At 38.1% G+C, this 22589-nt stretch overlaps 1 protein-coding gene across 1 annotated transcript in view; it reads right to left on the bottom strand.

Moving 5' to 3' along the window:
* The window catches only part of DOCK3 (dedicator of cytokinesis 3), a 226422-nt gene that overhangs the window by 167482 nt on the left and 36351 nt on the right, over positions 1-22589 (bottom strand). Inside the window, exons 10-13 of the mRNA XM_088134686.1 lie at positions 21764-21845; positions 16112-16172; positions 13560-13707; positions 5545-5633 (exon numbers count right to left, since the gene is read on the bottom strand). Coding sequence (XP_087990812.1) covers positions 5545-5633; positions 13560-13707; positions 16112-16172; positions 21764-21845 — 380 coding nt within the window. The remainder of the gene's footprint in view (positions 1-5544; positions 5634-13559; positions 13708-16111; positions 16173-21763; positions 21846-22589) is intronic.

Below are 22589 nucleotides of genomic sequence, written 5' to 3'. Positions count from 1 at the left end.
AATAGGCAAGTGCTTCAAGCTGGTTCTATTTTATAACACACAACACTATTATAACTGATAACAGAATACAGAATTCTTGCCATTCTATGTCACAGCTACCTTACATGCACCTCTTATGCTGGGTATTGATTTGCCACAAAATCATAATCTAAATATGCCCTGGGAGGAAAGGACAATTACTTTTCCCTCTCAAAGATGTCAACAGCACCACCTGCAAGCTTCCCACTCTCATCATCCTTTCTCTCCTGCTCAACTCTCTAGATCCCCTTCCTTGCCAGAAAAATATGCAGATTTTGCTATGCTTTGGGGGAAGAAGAAGCAATTACAGTACATTGTACATTGTGTTTACATTGCAAGCAAGTACAGTACATTGCTTCCTCATTGAGCATGTGACATCAACTTGAAGCCAGGAGTATAAATCCCAGCTAAAAGGAATATCCCATGTCTACTCAAAATTAGCAATGCTGAAGAGGTTTCTGGATAATTTGAAAAAAAGGCTTCATTTGCTTTGCTAAATCTCCAGCATCTGCACCTGCATTTTTTATACCCAAGAAAGATCATTCTTCAAGGGCTGTTCGTAACTATAGGCTCCTGAACAGTGTGAGCATAATGAACCACTACACACAGCTCTTATTACAGATTTACTAGACCATCTTCAAAAGGCACGCATTTTCATGAAGCTGGACTTGAAAGGTGCATACAATATGATCAGAATGAAACAGGGGACATGAATATTTAACTGCCTTTGATACCAGTATGGCAAATTTGAATACATGGTAATGCTGGTCACATTGGTTGGGCGCTCATATTGCAGCCTTGGTTAAGAGGGCCCAGCAGAGATTATACTACCTGAGACTTCTCAGGAAACACCAACTGAATGAAAAACTGCTGGTGACCTTCTACTGCTGTACCACTGAGAGCATTTTAACCTACTGCACCTGTGTAAGGTTTGCTAACTGCACAGTGGCACATAGGAAAGCGCTCCAGAGGGTTACCACCACTGCCCAGAGGATCATTGGTTGCCCTCTCCCCGCTTTGGAAGAACTTTATAGTTCCCGCTGCCTTAAGAAGGCTCAAAATATTCTTAAGGATCCATCCCACCCGGGACATTCTTTTTTTGAACTATTACCATCTGGCAGACGGTACAGGATAATGAAAACAAGGACCAATAGGCTGAAGAATAGTTTCTATCTTAGAGCTGCAACTATACTGAATTCTATCATATAGTGCAGTATTAATTCAGCATCAGGGGTTGTGCAATATGGAATGTGAAGGTTGTGTTATATGTGTTTTATGTATGTTATGTGTTTTATGGTTTTTATATTTTTAAAGCTGCACTGGGGTGGCATTAATTTCGTTGTACAAGTTGTACAATGACAATAAAGATTTCTATTCTATTCTATTCTATTCTATTCTATTCTATTCTATTCTATTCTGTTCTATTCTATTCTAATTGCGACAGTCTTCTCCAGATTCATGAATAAAATATTTTCTGATATTTTGGATAAAATATGAAGTGGTATACTTGAAAGACATTCTGATTTTTCCAAAGACCCATCTTTGCATGAGGTTCACATTAGAAGGATCTCACAGCAACTCTGCAAATACAAGCTTTTTGCTAAGTTGGAAAAACATGCATTTGACCTTCCCCAATTAGGTTATTTGGGTTACTGGATCTCTACAGAAGAAATACAAATGGATCCTGCAAAAGTACAGCCCATACTTTCATGGCAAGGAGCTAGAAATATGAAGGATGTCCAGCATTTTCTGGGCTTTGTAAATTTTTATTGGAAGTTCCACTTAATTTTGCAGAGCACACGAGACCTCTGTTGTAACTCTTAAAGAAAGGGCATAAGTTCAAATGATCTACTTAAGAGCAAGCAGCATTTCAGGATTTGAAATTTCTTTTCCCTTTCCAGCCACTGCTCAAACATCCAGACCTCCCCCCCCCCCCGTTTCTTTGTAATGCAAACAGATGCCTCTGACCCAGCATCAGGTACTGTGCTCTCTCTGGGCCATCAAAGCAGGGTGCAGGAGAGGTCTCCTGCCATGTGCATTCTATTCCAGATTGCTTCTCAACTGAAAGGAGCTACAACATTTTCAGTAAAGATTTGCTTGCCTGCAGATCTGCTAGATCAGAGTGCAACAACTGGATGTTTATGTCAGGGCTCAGATGGATGACATCCAGGGAACCTCACAGATCAATTCTTTCCCTTTTTCTATGAATGATGGGCAGTTGTTTCACAATGGATATTTATATGTTCCCCTTTCTTTAAGAAAAAATACTGCAACCCTGCCATGACAATAGAACTCCTGGACATCGGAGAATGTTTAAAGTTTTGCATTGGGTATTCAGAGTTCTGGTGGTTGAAAGTACAAACAGAATATGTTTCATCTTATCATATTTGTTGCTGGGTCAAGACTGCATGATTCTGTTTCAGTAGATTTTATTACTGATCTTCTCCCTATTCAAAATTGCACAGCCATTTTTGTGGTAGTGGATTTGTTTAACAAGATTGCTCCTGTTATTTTTTGCAAGAGATCAGGAGACTGCGCAACTTTTTCTAGACCTCATTTTTAGATACAGGGGCTTAGGAAAGCATGTGATTGTAACTCTCAAAAGTCCTCTTCCAGCTATTAGATATTCAAATTCAGATACATTTGTCATCCTTGAATCAACTGGCTTCTAATGGAGAAAGTGAACCAAATATTAGAACAATACTTGAGATGCTATGTTCTTTTCAGACTGAACTGTTACCTCTTCCAGAATTTGCCTATAACAACTCAATACATTCCTCCATAGGCGTGTCTTCCTTTCAGGAAATTTAGGACATGGTGGAAATGTCAACATGTGTCCCCTGCAAAACCTGAGCTGAATAGTTGGTGGGCTATGAACCTGAATGTCTTATTAAGTAAATATAATAAATGAATACCATATATTAATTATATATTTCTTATGCTCTTTTGTTTATTATATTTCTAAATTATTCGGTAACCTCAATATTTTGTGTTGTGTACAATTCTATTAAAAACTACAATATAAAAATAGAAACCAAAAATAAAAATAGCAGTCTTATAGAGATTAACCTACATAGTCCTCCTCCTCCTTTTTCTTAACAGCACTCAGTCACAATTAAACTAGTAGCAGTTCTCTAAAATGTTTTCATAAAATGGCTGAGAAAATAACAATATTTTCATCTGAAGCAAAATAATTATAATGTAGGCACCAAGCATATTTGTCTGGTAAAATGTATTTGCAAAAGTGTCTTCTATTTTTCTTAGTACTCTTAATTTGTACTTTAATTTATCAGAAAGTACAATCAACCAGATGCACCTAGTAGTTCAGGAGATAAATCTGAAATACCTTGAAGTACAATATGACCCACTGAACAGAGTTCAGACATGAAGCCATCTGTTGTAGCCTTGCAAACTGAAGGAGATTCAATCCTCATCTATAACTGACATGCCACCTGACTTGCTAATACTTGGATTACTTAGGGACAGAATCACTCTCTCAGCATGTTGAGGGCTTGAGAGCAGGACAAATCCTGCAAAACCTGCACCATCTTTACCACAAGCCTGAGGAACTGGAATTGTTCCTACTGAACCACAGGAACTTTCAATTACAAACTGATGGTGTTATAGAGGTAGGCCATTGTGAGGTCTGTGGAAAGAGGTATCCCTCCTTCCTTAGGCTTGCCAGGATGGAAGACAGATTCTCTGCCTGGAACTTCTGCTTCATAAAGTAGTGGATTAATTTCTTCAGAATCAGTATCAACTATGTGACTGTTCTTTTGGACAAGAAGAAAGCAAACAACATCCTTGGCCCTGATCCTGAAGCTGAACCAGGCTGAGAGGTTAAATCAAATGCAGATACTGAATACCTACCAAGGTTTTCAGGTTTCTTCAAGGACGCCTTAAGTGAGGTGTGAAAAACAGAGCCTTTTCAGGTTGTTCCTATAATCTAGTAGCTGTTGAAAAATTACTTTTCATATGAGAAATTTACATCTGATTTCATAAGGGTATCCAGTTTTAAACCACTAGGCAAACACGCAGCTTCTCGTTTGTCACTTGCAAGTATTTTGTTTTGGCTTGGATTTTGAGACTTTGTGGTTCCTTAGTATGGAATCTTGGGGCAGCTAGCTGGAGCCTGAAGCAGTAGTGGCCTGAAGTAATGAAATAATCTTACCTGTTGGAATGAGACTGGTCTCCCTTCTTTGGGCATGGCCTTATCATTTTTGGGTCACTATTCAAGGATCACTAAGCAATTTCCAACATATAAAGGATACTTTGTTCACATTAATCCTTATCTTAATATTAACTTCCATACTGCAGACTGCTGATCTCTTTTGACTTTTGTCTATTATGGTAGAAGGTATAGCAACTGAAGGGTGCCCAGTATGGCCAGGATTTTCACTATGGTCCTTTTGTAGTTAGGTATTTTTATAAGCTTATTTGACCAATGCAAAATACCATGAAACATTGGTGAGAAGGCAATGATATTTTGAATGCTATGGAGGAGACATTGAGGCACTTGTGAGAGCAATATGTTGAATTCAAGTGCATTGAGTAGCTGGTCAAACATCCACATCATTAGGAAAGATGTCCTTTGTTGTGAGTGCTGTCATTGGGATACACATAGCTGGCATGAAAATCTTTCACCAATCCCTCTTGCAGCCCAAATTTTTTTCACAGTACTGATGTTAGATCATGTACTTTTTAACCATTTTTTTGCAAATCATCCTTGAAATTAATTGAGAGCAAGACTGCCACTGGAGCAATATTAGGCAGTTGGAGTGACAGTGTAGTGGAAAAGATGTCATGAATGCCCAACACAGAACTAGGATTTTCCTGCTGCCCAGCGTCCTAAGGAAATCATCTGGAAGATGTGAGGGCTTCACCATGTTTCTCCTAATTAGAAATCATCCATTCCCTCTGATCTTCAAGTCAGTTCCTGAAGGAAAAGCTCATCTAGAATGGAAAGGGAAAGAGTGGCCACCAAATGGGACCTTCTTCCATTCTCAGATTGTGTTTTTCTCACTTCCCCATTGGATCATTTACACTGATCCCTAGTTTTCTTGGACTCTAAGCAGGTACTAGACTGGAAAGTCTCTGGATACAAAAGATCCCATTAGCAATCTGAGCACTCCCAGTTAGGGAGATCTGCAGTGTTAAAAAGAGAATACATAGAAGTATTTTTAAATAATTTCAGGTCATGGGGACCTATTAGGTTTCCTATGATGCTGTCACAGTACTGTAATGAATAATACCCCTTTTCCTTCTTAGTAATCCTGACTATTTAAAAAAGAATATTTCAGGAAAGGGGATAAAACTTATATGCACATCTTTCATATTGCAGGAAATGTCTTATACTCCAATAGATGCACTTTAAAAAGTATATAATGTAGTGAAAAGCATTCATAGGACGTTTACTTCAAATATTCCTAAAAGTTCAAAAGTAAAAATATGGACCATGTGGCTAGTATAATGTTTTCATTTTCAAAGAAAATACTTGTCATTAATAGAGCTAAAAGGAAAAATTACCGTAATTTGAACTGGGTGCTGTGTATTTGGTGCTTGACTTGCGAATGATATTTTCATGGATCTGATACCATTCATTCTCATTGTTGCACCTGAAAAGTAGAGTCAACGTTACTTGCCACTGTAGATGTAATTGAATATACACATAATTACACAGAGGAGAAACCAAACTATTTACAACTGTAATAAACAGTATTACATAACAGAAACTCATGTAACTCAGATTAAGTGAATACCTAAGATGTTAATAAGAAAGATTTTGCTTTCATTGAAAATTTCATTACTGTAGATCTGAAATCCATTAGCAGGTTTTTGATATATCTCAATGTCTGGTGTTGTGTTTCTGCTATGGCCATGTAATCATCCTATTTTTAAAAATGGTGCTCTTTATATACCTTATTCTTCTTGTTTGAGAACTTAAAGGATGGTATCAGAGCTTAACATTCATGCATTTGACAGTCTTATACAAGTGGACAGCCATAAAATTGAAATTTTAAATAAATAAATGAATAATTACTCATTCAATTCAATGGTGACATTTGAAATAAAAAATTAAATTACATTAAAAGAACTTATATATACTGTGTGTGTGTTTATGTATATTTATTTTATTTATTTATCATTAAATTTGAACGCCACCCACCTCCCCCAGTGGGGAGATGGGTGGCATACAAATATGTATGCCCATATGTATGCCCATATGTATATGTATATATATATGTATATGTATGTTATAGCAGCATGTCTGACTCCATAGGATGAAAGATTGGAGTTCTTAACCCTCCTGTCAATTAGTCTCTGTGGGAATGGCATTCCAGAGGGCAGGTGCTGTGACTTTCTCTTTCTGGGTCCTACAGATGACATTCCTTCACAGATGCAAGCTGGAGCACGCCTCTTCTGCCAGATCTAACGGACAGATTTATGTCTCATTTAAGAAATAAAGCTGAAATATCTACCTCTTCCTTATCTGCCATGTTTTAAAAACCTACCTTTTCTTTCCCAGACACTGAGAACTCCTTTACACCTAGCTCCAACTCCTGTCTTGGTATGTGGTAGCTTTCATTGCAACCATCTACCTTTTAGGGAGTGCTTCATATGGCATTCTCTCTGCAGCCAAGGTGTGTGAGAGAGATAGGGTCCCCACACTTTCTGACAAATTAAAGGGGGAAAAAATGAGAAAAAATGAAATAAATTCTATAGTGCTGCCTCCTAGGATTGAGGTCTATGACTAGAAGAATCAGCCTTTTCTTTCCCCTTCCTTTTTTCAGAGATAGACTAATCCGACAAAAGAGAAATACAGGTAGTCCTTGCTTAACAACCACAATTGGGACTAGTAACTCTGTTGCTAAGCAATGCAGTCATTATGTGAGACATCATGTGACCACAACTTACAATTTTACTGCCAGCTTCTCCATTGACTCTGCTTGTCGGAAGCTGGCTGTGAAGCGCACAAATGGCAATCACATGACCACAGGATGCTGTGATGGTTGTAAACACCCACCAGTTACAAAGTGCCCAAATCTTGATCATGTGACCACGGGAATGCTGCAATGGTCATAAGTGCAAGGACCAGTCATACAGTTACTTTTTCAGTGCTGTTTTAGTTTCAAATGGTCACTAAACAGAGCAGTCGTTAAGCAAGGAGTACCTGTAAAATCATGCTTTTAAAAGAAAAAAAGGTAAAAATTCCTTTTGGGCTTTAAGTAGTCACAAACGAATATTCAATGGGAATGAAGATAAACATGTAGAGTTGTCTGAATCTCATAGTATCTCTCTTAGAAAAAAACAAAGGGAAACATAAGGCTATGGGCAGAACACATGATGATGCTGGACTGTTCCTAATTTATAGCAACATCTATTGTAAAGAAATTTCAAGTAATTTGGAAGATACAAATACTAAGCTTGTAAATTCCAGAGACAAAATATTATATTTAAGTATACACAGTCAAAATAAAAATTAATCTTATGCAATATTTTTTGTAACACTTGTTAAATATTTTCTTTGTGTCCTGAACCCTACTTGCTTTCCTGAACTTTTTTCCAGGTTCTTGTAGGTTTTCCTTTTGTCAAAGGCTGAGGGACTCTGATCCTTAGCTTCCTGATTATTTCCCTTCTCTAGAGAACTGTCTGCACTTTCCAAAAGAACAAAAGCTCTTCCAGCTGGAGAGGAAGGGATTGGGGAAAATCTGACTTTTGCTAAGGGGGAAAGGGAATGTATGTCAAAAAGCCTATCTCCTCCATGAAGGTTAAACTCAGATGCCATCTTGCTACAAGTGAATGTAGAGGTGAGGCTCACCTGTCCATTTACCAGACAGGCAGATAGAGCTTTGGAAATAAAAGTAGTCTTTTACAGTCCAGCTGTATTTATAGACACTGAAAAATTACAAAATCCATAGCTGGGTAATACATTTATTAGCACCAAGCAAAATCACAGAGTATCAAAATCACTAGCACTCTTTACCAAGTAAATGTTTACAAAAATGGGATGTGGCAGCAAGGAAATTAAAAAAATTAGGACAGATATTTCAGCTATAAGATGGCAAGAGCAAACATCTTCTTTGTTCCTGAATACTAGGTATAATCTAATGCCAACAATGCCCAAAATTAATTATGCATGTAGAGTAAAACCTCTTTGGAAATGACTTTGAAATGCAGAATTCAACTGCCTGATGAAAACTTCAAAGCTTGCATACTCTTTTGTGCCAGTCTGATTCACCCTAATAAAGGAAGTAGACCAATACAAACATGATTGCTTTTAATGAAAAATTATAGAATCTTATATTGAACATGGAAGCAAAGAAGCAGAACCATTTTCCAGTAGTGACAGATATTTTGATCATGTTATGAGCACAAACAACAGAATGCAATTAATATACTTAGCAAAGCTAAAGAATCTAAATATAGGCATTCATAGGGGGGCAAAGTGGGGAGTGACAAAACTGTGTCATAATGTGATAACACAAAATCCTTTCCCTACATATTTGTACGTAATATCACAACACAGCTACAATAGGGAGCTCCTTGCTTTGTGATCTGCCCAATGGAGTTTCATTCAGAATTATTTTAAAATGTGTACGGTAGGTATTTTATTTTATTTTATTCTTTTATTACTGCAACTTCAACATAAAACTTTTGGGGAAAAATGAAATTATTTGCCATTGTTTTCTCTGGATGTGAATGCAGAATAATAATGGAATTTTATAATTTTGATAGCATTTTCTCTCTCTCTCTCTCTCTCGTCATGGCACCAGGACAGGTGACATGCTGCTGAAAACAGGCCACTGAAGTTACAGGAAAGTATGTTACAGCTTGTTTGTGGATGTATTGAAGTTTGTAGAGAATTAAGAATGTTTTCTGGTAAGTATTTAATTCTTCAGTTGGCAAGGGTGTCTTTGGTGTTCCCAAAAGAAGCCTCTGCAGCAGTATCCTAGGCTGTTGGAATAACTGTGTGGATTACTAATGTCCTCGCTGGAATTGCCGGAGGAGCTGGCAATAATAGTGGGACAGTGATTGTGATGGAGCCTCTGATCAGTAGTTTGGCAGCATGAGGCTCCAGGTAGGAACACTGCTGCTTACTGCTGCTCACACTCAGCTGCTGAGCAGCATAGTGGTGATGCTGGTGCCTTTGAAGATCTTCCTCTCGATGGTGATAATGGTGGTGGGCTTGTAATGATCAGTTCCCCTGACTGGCAGAGGTGAGATTGGTGGCTCAGGTATGCCTGCCCTCAATGTTTCAGAGAGTTGGGGCAATTAAGTATTAGTGCTAAATATAAATGTGAGTGGGAGCTGACTGGTGATCTTGCAGGAGAGCCAGCCATCTTCCTGCAGCTAGTGAGGTTTGGATGTAGGTGTACGGACTTGGGGTATAAGGACTTACTCTAGTTTACTCACTAGTTATGTGTATTTTCTTGCCTCTGCCTACCTGGTGAGAGCAGGGGAGCCAGGGTGGTGGTGTAGATGTGGCTGGATGATGCGGGTGGGGGATGGCAGCTGGTTCCCTGGGATTAGGCCACTGGGTGCTAGGCAGAAGCATCCAGACACCTGGATGATCAGTTCCAGCTGGTGGGGGGAAAAAGGTGTAGCTCTAGATGCCCGCTCTGCAGGGTGTTTCAGGGCTTTAGTCTCTCCCCATTTTTGCTTAACATCTCCATGTAGCTTCGGGATGAAAACATTTGTCAGCACTTGGTGAACTAACATCACTATGCTAATGATACTTACTTGTAAATCTCCACCCGGGTCAACCAGGTGATGCTGTCAAGGTACTTTCCAGTGTTTGGAGGGTCTGGGGGCCTGGCTGGGGAAGAATAGGCTTTGAGTCAATCCTAGCAAGACTGAATGAGTTCTGAGCACCTCTGAACTGGAGGGTCCTGGAAGGGGTTGCATTCCCATTCAGAACAGTATGCATTTGGGGGTCCTTCTGGACTCACAGCTCCTGCTTGAGGAGCAAGTGGCAGCTGTGCTCAGGAGAGTCTTTGCATAACCTCTTGTGTGCCAATTGTACATGTTCCTGGATCAGTCACGTGCTGTAGAGACTAGGGAAGATAACCTTAATCGAAATATGCAGGACAGTTACCTATGCAAAAGGGGCTGAAACATTTTTTAAGTTCAGAATGAGATAACATTTGGAAGCGGCTCAAGCAGATGCTTTCCTAATGAACTGAAGCACAAGAAGGAGAAGGAGGTACAGCACAGACTTGCAAGATTCTGTTATTGTAGCCAGTTTCAATAAAAGTAGTTTTAGCCTTCCTATAGAATTGATTTTCTGGTCTGGTCTTCCTAGTGGGGCTGACATTCATGCCTTAGTCACCTCCCATTTGGACTACTGCCACATGGGGCCACCCTCGAAGAGCATTCAAAAACTGCAATTGGTTCAGAATGTAGCAGCATGGGTAGTTAGGGGTGCACCACAGTATGCCCATGTAATGCCAATACTTTGCATGCTTCACTAGCTCCCAACAGGCTTCCAAGTGCAATTCAAGGTGCTGGTTACAAAGCCCTACATGACAGAGGACCAGGCTATTTGCATGAGTGCTTATCTCCAGTTATTTCTATCCATCTCACACTCTCTCACAAAGTGGGCACGCTCCAGGTCCCTCCTTGAGGCAATGCTATCTGACGAGACCTATGAAGTGTGCCTTTTCTGTGGAGGTGCGTGCCCTTTGGAGGGGGCTCCCCCTGAGATTTGGGTGGCCCCAGCCCTATTAGTCTTCAGGAAAGTTTTTAAAATGTGGCCTTTTGCCTGGGCATTGGGCCAAGACAATAGATGCACCTGTCTTCTGGGAGGTGAAGTGTATGATTGATGAGCCTTGACTTTATGTTGTTGATATGTTGGTTTTGGATTTCATTTTTTGTTAATATTGTAAGGGGTTTTTTTTTATTCTTTTTGGATGGGGGTTAGCTGATGTACACAGCTCAGAGTCCCAATTACATGAAGCCCTGCCCTCTCATACATGTGTACAAACACATACAAAGGGCTTTGAGCATGCTGCCCTGACCACCAACTTGGCTTTTGGACTCCTCCATGCCAACACTGCTGAGATTATGATAGTTGTCTGCAACATTTTTTAAACCAACTACTTGATAAATAGCTAGTTTTTAAACGCTGCCAGAAGACTATGAACTCCTTTGACTATAACAACCTATGATATTTCAGAAATATGTTACATAATACCCACAAATAGGGTAAGCTAGATATTAAAATAAGTAGAGATCAAAGAACATCCCTAAATGTTTCTATGTTTGTTTTATATAGAGAGATTAGTGTGATAAGAACTTTACACAAGAACTATAAATTATAGAATATTTAATTTTTCTCTAAATGTTGCTTTCAGACATAAGAAAACAGTAGATTGGTTTGAATTCCCCAGATGAATTCTGACTCATGTCTCTCAGCCTAGGAAAATTACATCCATTAGAAATTTGAGTCATTGAACAAGGGATAACATGCAATTTGATTTTTTTGCAACTGAGAAAGGTTTTTTCCCCCCCCCATCCTATAAGGACTGGTGGGGACACAGCAGTAATGTGGTAATGTTTCTCCAAGGTAGATCTAAACATGTTAGTGTTTTTTTGTGATTTGGGCTCTAGAGGATGTTTAATGTACATAAAGTTTTAGTGTATATACTCTATATACATATATATACTACTATCTCTCTCTCTCTCCACACACACACAACTATATACATCTAAACATATACACGTATTGCACCATAATTATTTTATATGTATATATGCTTGCTGAATTTTGGCAGCTCAATCTGGAAATGTCCTTCAGGGATTCAAGAAAAATATAGCTGTGTTAAATGTAGTGGAGGCATTAATAAAATAATAGATAAAGGCCATGCCTTTAAAAGTTGTCCCTCTGCCACTTAAATTGAGTGATATGATTTGGAGTGATCTTGGGGCTTGTAAAAATGAGGCTCGGTGCCTGTGTATAACCTAGAAGCTGTTCATCTCTGTTCTAGATAAAACTTGTACCTGCCGCCATAAGTGATTTCTCAGTTTGCCTGCAAAATTATTTGCTGTTTCATGATGCTCTTCTGAGTAAAAAAATATGAATCAATGCCTTGAATAAATAATTGCACATTTTATTATTTATTTATCATATTTATATAGCCATCCATCTCGCATAAAGTGACTCTGGGCAGCGTACAACAATTAAAAAGAATAAATACATAAAAAACAATTACAAGTAAAAAACTATAAAAGCACACAAAACAGGAGGGGATAATATTAATAAGGGAGCCATCGCAAAATCTCCCTGGTCCTCTGGGATTCCCAACCCTGGTCACATAGCCAGGACTTGAGGGACTTGCAGAATGTTAAGAGGGATGGAGCTAATCTCACTTCTAGGGGGAGAAGATTCCACAAGGCAGGTGCCATGGCAGAGAAGGCCCACCTCCTGGGACCTGCCAAATGTAATTCCCTGGCAGATGGGACCCGCAGCATGCCTTCTCTGACAGACCTGATGGGATGGGCAGATGTAATCGGGAAGAGGTGGTAACCCAGCCCCATGCCATGGAGGGCTTTAAAGATCAAGACCAGCACCCTGAATTGGACCCGGAAGCAAACTGGCAACAAATGAAGCTCGTGGAACAGAGGTGTAACATGTACCACTCTAGGGGCATGCATAACTGCCTGCGCTGCTGCATTTTGTACCAGCTGAAGCCTCCGGATACTCTTCAAGGGCAGCCCCATGTAAAGTGCATTACAGTAATCCAATCAGGAGGTGACTAGGACATGAGTGACTGTGAGCAGAGCCGCCCGATCTAGGAACAGGTGCAACTGGCACACAACATGAAGCTGTGTGAAGGCCCTCCTAGCCACAACTGCCACCTGCTGTTCGAGCAGGAGTCAAGAGTCCAGGAGGACCCCCAGATTGTACACAGGGTCTGTCTGGGGCAGTGCAACCCCATCCATTACCAAAGATGGCATAGCCCTAGCACCAGAAGGCCCCAAAACCCAAAGCCGCTCAGTCTTGCCAGGGTTCAGTTGAACCAGGGTTCAGTTGAAGCCTGTTTTTCCCCATCCAGATCCTCACAGCCTCCAGGCACCAGGATAAAACATTTTATCTTGGATTGCACAGTAACCATACAATCCCAGGAAAAAATGGGTTTTAGTTAAGGAGGCACCAACAGCATGCCCATGCCCACTCCAAAGCATCTTGCTGCACTCTGTTGCTGACTCCCTAACTCAAACATATATTTTCCTGTGGTGGTGTGGCTACCAAATAATCTCAAGAAAAGTTGTAACCTCTTTAAGGAGATGCTAATAGGCACAGAATGCATATCCATGCCCTCTCCAAAGCACCTTTCCAACTTCAGATCCGAAGTGTTGCAATCAGGTGTGTCAGTCATTTATTGGCTTGTCATATATGGAAATACATTTTGTTTAATATTTTTAAATAGCACATCCTAAACTGTGACTACAATACTTGTATTTTACATATCAGAAAAATATTAGACTTGACGTTAACAGATTATGGCATTTTTGCTTATGCTTCAACTAAATAAACTTACGTGTAAACCTTGAGAACAAAGTCCTTTTCTTCTTTGAGTTCAGAAATCGATGGAATTACATCCATGATACTCAATACAGCACAGCCATATGGACGCCGGTAATAGAGGTGAGATGGGCCCTTTCTTGAGTCATTTAGCAACATACGTCCTAAAACAAACAGAAGAAAAGCTCTTCGGAATCAGGCTAAGGCCCATCATAGTCCAGTATTTTGTTTCTTACAGGGGCCAGGTAGATGCTTCCTCTTCCAATTTCTTATAGTGTACTTTCTCAAGATATCCTAGATTATCTTTTCAAATGGTTTCATTTGTTCTGATTTCCTCCCTAAGAAAGTCAATACAGGCTCAAGGATCTGTCTTCTAATTACTACAATGAAGAAAGTTGCAGAGTTTCTCTGCAATCTCCATATCCTTCTGGAGTACCTCTTTTACTTCTCTGTTGTCTAATGCAGGGGGTTCTTTAGGCTGCAGAACAACCTATCAGTTAAAATAAAAAACTTTCCATAACTCCTGATCAAGAGGCAAATTCTAGTGATAGAAAATAAGCAATAAAACAAAACTTATGCTTGTTTTAATTTATGCAAATTCATATATTAAAGTTATTTCAATTTCACAAAAATGGATGCCCTAATTACTGTACCATTTATGAATTGACATGGTGAAATTAAATCATTTTTTCCCATTGCAAATGCCTGGCTGAAGCCACTTAAGCACCCATCTTCCTTCTGCCTGCCTGCTTTTGCATTCAATCTCCTAGCTACCCATTATTTTAAATTAGATTTGCACAAAAAAATGGCAGCTTCCTACTCAAAAGATATTTTTGAGTAGGAAGCTGCCATAAGATTGAAGCTGCTGGAAATTAAAATGCCATGCACAAAGACAATCCTCATGTATGTTTACTCTAGAGGAAGTCCCACTTTAAAGGAATTTGAGGCACACATGCACTGCAGCCAAGCAGTGCAACTCTGTTTCTTTATTAATTCCCACGTGGCTCAGTGGAACTTACTCATAAGTAGGTGTCCACAGGACGCACCTTGATGATTAAACAGGCCTCTTGGGGACACGTGTATGTGTGTGTGTACACACACACACACACAGACTTACTTTATTTATTTATTTATTTATTTATTTATTTATTTATTTAGCAAATTTATATAGCCACCCATCTCACAAAAAGTGACTTTGGGAAGCATACAACAAATAATATGTCTGCAGTATGGAAAGATACATGTTATTTCCAGAAATCTGCAGCTCTTGTGCTTGTAATCTTTTAAAAACATCCTGTTTCTCTTTGCTACATTTAGGACAAAGCAATAACCAAGCAAAAATTGGGAAAAGAAAGCCCAGCTTCTTTGACAGTGATAAGGGAGAAACACATCATCATCACTCTCGTGCTAAGCAAATTAAAAATTCCTGCTGGATTTCAAGCTCTCTCTGCTCACAAACTTTCTCAATGGCACCATCTAAAAACGCTGGTCCCTTTTAACTTCCCTGGCTGTCCTTTAGAAAATTAGGACCGCTTAATGCCTGAGAGATCTTATTAGGAAAGGTTTGTCAGAGTCTGGGGGAAGGCAGAAAGTCAGGTAGGGCGTGTATACAGCTGAGGAAAGACTCGAGTGGTGCCGGGGGAAAGGCAGCCAACCTCCTACGTGAACTCCTTGCAGAGGGGAAGGGACACCAGGGCATGCCAGCGAAGTTGGGTCTGGCGGGGTTTTTTGCTGTCTCTTATGATCCCCATCAAACTCTTGCAGATCCCTAGGGTTCCACAGAATGAAAAACTAATGGCCCAACAATTTCTATGGATGGTTTTCTGATTCAAGAGTAAAAATATTTCCTGAAATTAAAATGAGATATTTGCTACATTAGGTACTGCTGCTCAGTCTTTGGTTAAGTATTTGCAGACAAATGTTTTTGGCAACTGCAAGAATTGTAGTTTTGTTTCTTAAAAAATATCTAAGAAACAGTATGGCTGTGCATGCTTTGAAAATCATTTTGAAAGATTGCTTCAGAACATACAGCATCACAAGCATAGCTGCTCTTTAAGAACCATGAATTTTTTTCAGCCTTCAATTCAAGCCTGAAAACCAGCAGGGCTGCTTTAAGTAATTACAGTGAAAATGTGGCTGCTTTAAAGAAGGCCTGAGCTTGAGCTCCCACACTTTCCAAAATAACTTTTCAAGTCTTTTTTAAGGCATGTGCATAGCAGGGACTGAAAGAAGTCAGGATGGGCCAGATATAATCCAGATAGGGAGTGCCAGAGTATGTTATGCTTTCCAATATATCTGCTTATAAGCATAAAAATAACACATGGAATATGTTGGAATTGATATATTACAATATCATCCCATTCCACTAAAAACATTTAGAGAGTACTCTTATAATTCAGAAGTCTTTAGCAATTAGTAAAAAAAACATAATGTGATCTTTTGTTATTTTAAATTATTGTTTCCAGCAGACAGAGAAACAATTGCAACTTATACAACACAGCATAGCATATATTCTTTCTGTTGTTTATAAATTAAAAATTAAAATGCTTTTAATAAGACATACTGTACCTATTCGGATTACATGGGCAACTATGTACAAATCTTTCTTCATATCTTTGCTGCCAAGGTCCTTATAAGCAGGGAAAATGTAAAAGGAAAAGTACATTAACAACATTTCTAAGCTATATTTACATTTCAGAAAACAGCCTCTACATTTCTTACAAAGTCCACACATAGATGTGAAGGACTGGGGAGAAAGGAGGGAAAAATAAAAACAAAAATGTAGAATTTTCTGGAAATTGAAGTTTTTCAGAATTTGTTTTAAAAACAAATAACTCATTCAATGTTTTCTCTTTTAAAATAATGTGAAAGTCTATTCCTAATCATTTATATTAGAACTGAACAGTTCAGTCTTAGTTTTCAATATGTCAGGGAAAAAAACTCATTAAACACGGGAGACAGACACACCATAACATAAGTCACTTCAAAGTTCTAAAAGCTTTATTAAATGTTAGTTCAATAAGCAATAAAATTCAACCAATACCATACAAGGTACTCACTTAGATTCACACTGCAATGCAGACCAGCTTGACCAAGCTGTCAGGTAAGACAGCTTGACCAAGTGGTACCGACCCCTTAGTTGCAATCCCTTTTATCCTCAAAAACCACAAACCACAGACATGACTCCCAGGATTTGCAACTGAATCATAACTTCCTTGGTGCTAATTTTACCATACTTTACCATACTTTACCATACTTCCCTTGTCACGTCTTTTCCCATCAGCAGTTTGCTTAGTCTTGCAAGTTTACTTATTTCATGTTATTGCCCTACAGGCCACATTTTAGCTAACTTGGCTTTATTAAATGCAATCAAAATTAACATTAAAACATATAAAAGGCTACTAAAATTTTCCTCTCACAGATATATAACACATTTCTTCTTCTTAAAATAGTAAAGGAACTTTATAGTTAAGGTTATGTTATAATATTTTATTAAATGCATTTATTTTTCTTTCAGAACATACCTGCTTAAGCCTATACATTTTCACATACATTATTTGAATGTATAGCTAAAAGACAGCATAAAAGCTACAAAATTAAAATATAATGAAAGCATAAATTATAAAACTCATATCCACAAATATTTTGGAAATAAAGGCTGGAATTTATCACACTGACCTGAAGGTAATGAAAAACTTGCAATGCAAGCGGATTTTGTTGACCCTTAATCTAAAACTGCTTAATCAAATGTGTTGGGTACCTGCCTAGATGCTGGAATAAGAACCCGACTGATCTACAGAGACTGCTTTCTGTAACGTTTTTGTAACTATAGAAAAGATCCGTGTTTCATGCTTGTCTGCCATATCTCTATTAGAAACAGGACATTAAACAGGATTATCAGAGCAGACTCATAATAGGGAAGCAACATTTCGATCTCCAATTCTTAGACCATTAAGGATTTTGTTGGTTAACATCAGCACTAGGAATGGAGTCAATAAAAAATAAGGTATTAATATCCAGGGTGTATGTTTATAATTCAAACTGTCAGGCTTCAGTCAAAAAAGGGTGCAACTTATAGCCTTCAATGACTGCCATAGTCAGAAAGCATTATAGTAATTAATTTTCTTAAATTCCCCTCAATTTTTTCAGGAGAAGAGGAGGAAGAAAAGAAGAGGAGGTCATCTACTAATTTTCCATTGTTTCAACAATTCCAAAAGGTTACTACCAAAGCATATTTGGCATCTCAGTTTAATACTCATTCATCTGCTTTCCTTCCTCCAGCTTCAGCAACTGCCCTTCTACAAAAAGGAGCTATAAAAATCAGCAGTAGTCACAGAAGGATTAGTCAACATATTATTTTAGGATCAGCAACAAGACATAATAATGTTCTGCATCAGAACTCATTATGAAACATATGAAATCATGGCAAAACTGAGGTATTATATTATTTGGACATCTTGAGACAAAATCTATAATCTTCTCTATATTCCTGCCCAAATTTCCACAGGTAAACAATAAGTACTATGGACAGGGATTCTTAGCTTTTTTGGCCAGGGGGTATATTCCAAATGGTAAGTCTTGATTGCCACCCAGGAGAAGGCTGGCTATTCACAAAATTGATGCCTATCATAAAACCAAAGCAGTCAGGAGGGACATGGGCTTGGAAGACCCATAGGAATATGTTGTAGACTTCAAAGGTAAACATTTCTCTAGCATTAGAGAACACAATCCATAGACTAAAATAACAAGTTGTGCTAGATTATGCTTTCTAGAAACAAATTCTGAATGAAAAATAAACATAACAAGAATACATTTTTAAAATTCACTATGATTCTTTATCACAATGAATCTACCTATCTATGGGTCTCATTAGAAACTTTTTTTAATTTTTCAAGCTTATATACTACCATTAGTCTAGTTCAGTTGTAATGTGAAGTCTTGGCTTGTTTAGCTAAAACTTTTTTTTTTTTGCAATCAATTACAAGGACACTTTGACCCTGCTATCATTTTATTCCCTAATTCCTTACTTAGTCCAAAATATAAAACTTTGAGGAAACCCAAAATAATCAGAATCACTTCAAAAACTGCCAACAAACCATATCAAAGGCTGTTTCAGTGTCCAATCTATTTTGAATTAAAGCAAGATTATCAACTAAAACTTTGATATTGATTTAGTATGTAAGTATTTAAAACAATACTGTTCTGCAGAATTTGTGGTCCTATAAATTTAGCAATGCTAAACGTTAATCATCCCAAAATGACCATCTGTATCTGATATTTCTTTTTTAAACTGGCTTCTTCAAAAATCAGCACAGAAAATATATTACAACACAACTTGCATTTTTAGAATTTCTATTTACTGCTCTCACCTAAGCTTTCTATAAAAGGTTGTTGGTACTTAGAATGAATATGACTCACTTGCAAAAAAGCAATTTTAAATCCAACCATCACAGGAGATAAATACTACTGTGCCTTTTCCTTGGCTAAATGTATGTATGCCTTACTTTTCTTTTTTCTTTTAATTTGACTTCAGAAACCTTTGCCAGTACAATTCTAAAATATGAATGGACAGACAATAAGGAAACAAAACCTAGGATTTTATTATATACTGATCAGATTTGGGGTAACACAGGTAAATTAAAAATCTCTATTCCTAATCTTGTTTCATTAATACATGAGTTTGGGATCCTGCTTGGTTACTCTATAAACTAGAGTAAATCAGACTGGATATCACTGAGTATAGAAGGAGATCCTCACATCAGAACAAGCCCTTTCTCCTTCTCCCCACACTTTAAGGCAGTGTAAGTAACTGGGCCACATCTGTGCTCTAACTGTTAAGAGGAGGATGTCTTTGGCACTTGGGTGAGTAAGTTAAGAGGGAAAATATAAATTGTGTGGGAGTGCAGGAGAAGAGAAGATTACAAGTATGAGTGGAGGAAATGACAGGACAAAGTTGGCTTGCTGCAGCATGCAATGGGTATCTGGTGGTGTGGGAAAATTAGGCATGGAATACAGATGCACAAGCAGCTGAAAGCTTAGTGAAGCAGTGGAGCCTAGCAACCATGCCAATTCCTCAAGATATACTGAAAACCAACATCCAGATGGCACCTGGTAACAACCCTTTTCCTTTTCAACCAAAGACTGAAGTATTGTATGATGCTAAAGTGCCTGCAGCAGTTCAGATTGACTGGTGTTTACAACTCTGGATGAGGAGCTTCTCCCACTATCTACAGCTGATAAAGCAGCTAAAGATAGGGCTGCATCTGTTATTTTACATAGGTATAGGCAATTCAAGCCAGCCTCTAAAGGAGAAAGGGGAAAAGAGAGAAAGGAGTTTATGAAAGAAACTAGGTAAGAATCCTTATATTTAGATACATAGCACCCATAGAAATAGGCACATAGGTAAACAGTTATAGGTATAGTGATAAGGGTTAGAAATAAGGATTAGAAATAAGTAGAAATGCTATAACAAAGAAGGAACATTTTAACACATGTGGTGGTCATGCAGAAAAATTCAAAAGTATTGAAAGGAAATACAGCAAGATATTCAGAAAATTTTAAACACAAAATTTGATCTGAAACTACAGATACTTGTGTTAGGAATTGTTCCAGAAAACATAAATGAAAATATTATAGTTTACCAAGATATATGTTGACAGGTTTAAGCACAAATTTGGCACAACATTGGAAAAGTGAAGCTTTGCTGACAGTACAAGATTTGGAGACCAAAATTGGAGAATATGCAGCAATGGCATAACTGACAGTATATATTCATAACTGAAGAGGCCTGACTAAATTCAAGCAGGAATGGCTCCCTTATATACTGATGATACCTGACCTAAACTGGTGAATGACCCAACAGTTTCATGTAGATGTTGAACAAGAGGGGAGAGAGTATTGAATCCTGTGACACCCTATAAAGGAGGGACCTAGAGAGTGACCTCTCTCCCCCTACTCCCCACCAATACTGACTGGAACCAGCCTTGAAGGAAGGAAGAGAACACCACAATATAGTGCCCTACTTCTAAATCCCTGAAGCTGGTCCAGGAGGATGCCATGGTCGACAATATCAAAAGCTGTGGAGAGTTCAAGAAGCACAAGGATAGATGTACCACCTCTATCCCGGCTTTGCCACAGGTTATCAGCAAGCATGACCAAGGCTATCTCCATACTAAATCCTGTCCTGAAACCCAACTGAAACAGGTCTAGATAATCTACTTCCCCAGGGTTCTCTGCAACTACAGCCCAACCATCTTCTCAACAACCTTCTTTAAAAAGGGAAGACAGGATGATAGCTGTCTAAAATAGTTGGGTCCAAGAATGGTCTCTTGAGGAGGGACCACACCACTGCCTCTTTCAAGGCAAAAGGCTCCATCCCCTCTCTCAAAGAGGCCAACATCACTGCATGGAACTAACTACAGGTTAAGCCCCTGGCTGCCTTAATGGTTCAGGAGGGGCTTAAGTCCAACCTGGCCAAACTAACAAGTGAAGAGAACCTTGTACCTCAAGAGTTACCACCTCAATTACTACCCCAATTACTACCACCACCAATTACTTCCCCATAATAAAATAATTTAAAAATAAAACCAGTGATCCTTCTAGCCAACCAACTGGCGAATACAAAAATTACATTCAATCAGAGCCTCAATTCAACTGTGTTTTAAGTGCAAGTTCTGTGGATTTCTCTGATCATTTTCCCCCAAATCTGAGCAACTAGAATTGAGAAGTAGGTCTGAAAAGCTTCCAAGGAACTATTTGTCTACTGCACCCTCCTGCGAAATAACATCTCAGCATGATACAACATCTCAGCATGATCCTCTATGAAAATGAAGGAGAGGCTGGGTTGAATATAGGAGCTGAGAGATGGGATATGTGAATTCTTGCCAATAAAAAACTGGTCCAGCCACAAATTCTAATCACTAATCCTCTACCACCACCTACTATTAAATATATTATTGAACACCTGCACCAAATTAGAAGCCTTCTTGAAGTTCAATTTCAAACCAAACCAAAGTTAGGAACATTACTCTATTACACAGGCCTTCCATACAATGAAAACAGAAACATATGAATTAATTTGCAAATTCAGCATAAATCAAGTTTTGTTTGTATCTGAATCCAGTCTTGGCTGAAAAGATAAGGACAAGGACAAAGACAAGGACAAAGACAAAGGAGAGGAAAAGTCTCACTTGAAAATAAAGAACAAAAAACACTACATACTGTGAAAAGTGTACACATCCGGTCAATCTTCTCTGGATTCTTGGCCCCTCCATTCTTGTTCAACCTTACCAGAAATCTTTCACTGAAAGGCAACAGAGATCTGTCTATAATTAATACTTTGTTTTACTCTATACTGGTCAGAATTTTTAAACGATTATGGTAACTCGTTGAGAAACTATCATCTTATTTCCTAATAGTCAGCAAGAATTTCTGAATAATACTTTCATGTACCTTCTGAACTTGCATTAATTAATGCCTTTTTGCATTTAATAAAAATCTATGAATAATTTCTATTTGGAAAACACACTGGTTGTTTTCATCATCACAAGTATCTTAATGTTATAATCCAGCAGTCTGATAATAAAACAATATAAAACAATTTATAGATATCTAACACCATAATTTGCTGAGCCAAGTTAACATAATTTTTAAAATTTCCAAAAATTCCACTATACAGTATTTTTCAGGAGTATGTTCTATTAGTTAACTGCTTTATTATAATTTAATTTGCTCTCTTTCAACAGCCACTGCCACGTGTGACAAAATGAAACTAGGAATAATATTCCTATTTTTATCAGTTTTAGCTGAAATATGTTATTGCATTTACATTTATTTATTAAATGCATTGTACCACCACCTTCCAAGGTTTTCTGAATTATATTTAGCAATATTATTATTGGTTTAATGATTGCTCTGTCAATATTATTATGATTGCGTGCCATCAAATAGTTTTCGACTCCTAACAACACTGATATTATTACTATTGTTTTATTATTTGTATAATATTAATTTTTATATTAGCATTACTGTGATAAAACCATAGTTG

The sequence above is a fragment of the Python bivittatus genome, unplaced genomic scaffold (assembly GCF_059951505.1).
Source record: "Python bivittatus isolate LINGU-HERP-01145 unplaced genomic scaffold, Pbiv_v1 ctg000080_np1212, whole genome shotgun sequence".
In the NCBI taxonomy this organism is placed as follows: domain Eukaryota; kingdom Metazoa; phylum Chordata; class Lepidosauria; order Squamata; family Pythonidae; genus Python; species Python bivittatus.
The sequence above is the reverse complement of the archived record's forward strand: the minus strand, read 5'-3'. Positions and strand labels throughout refer to the sequence as shown.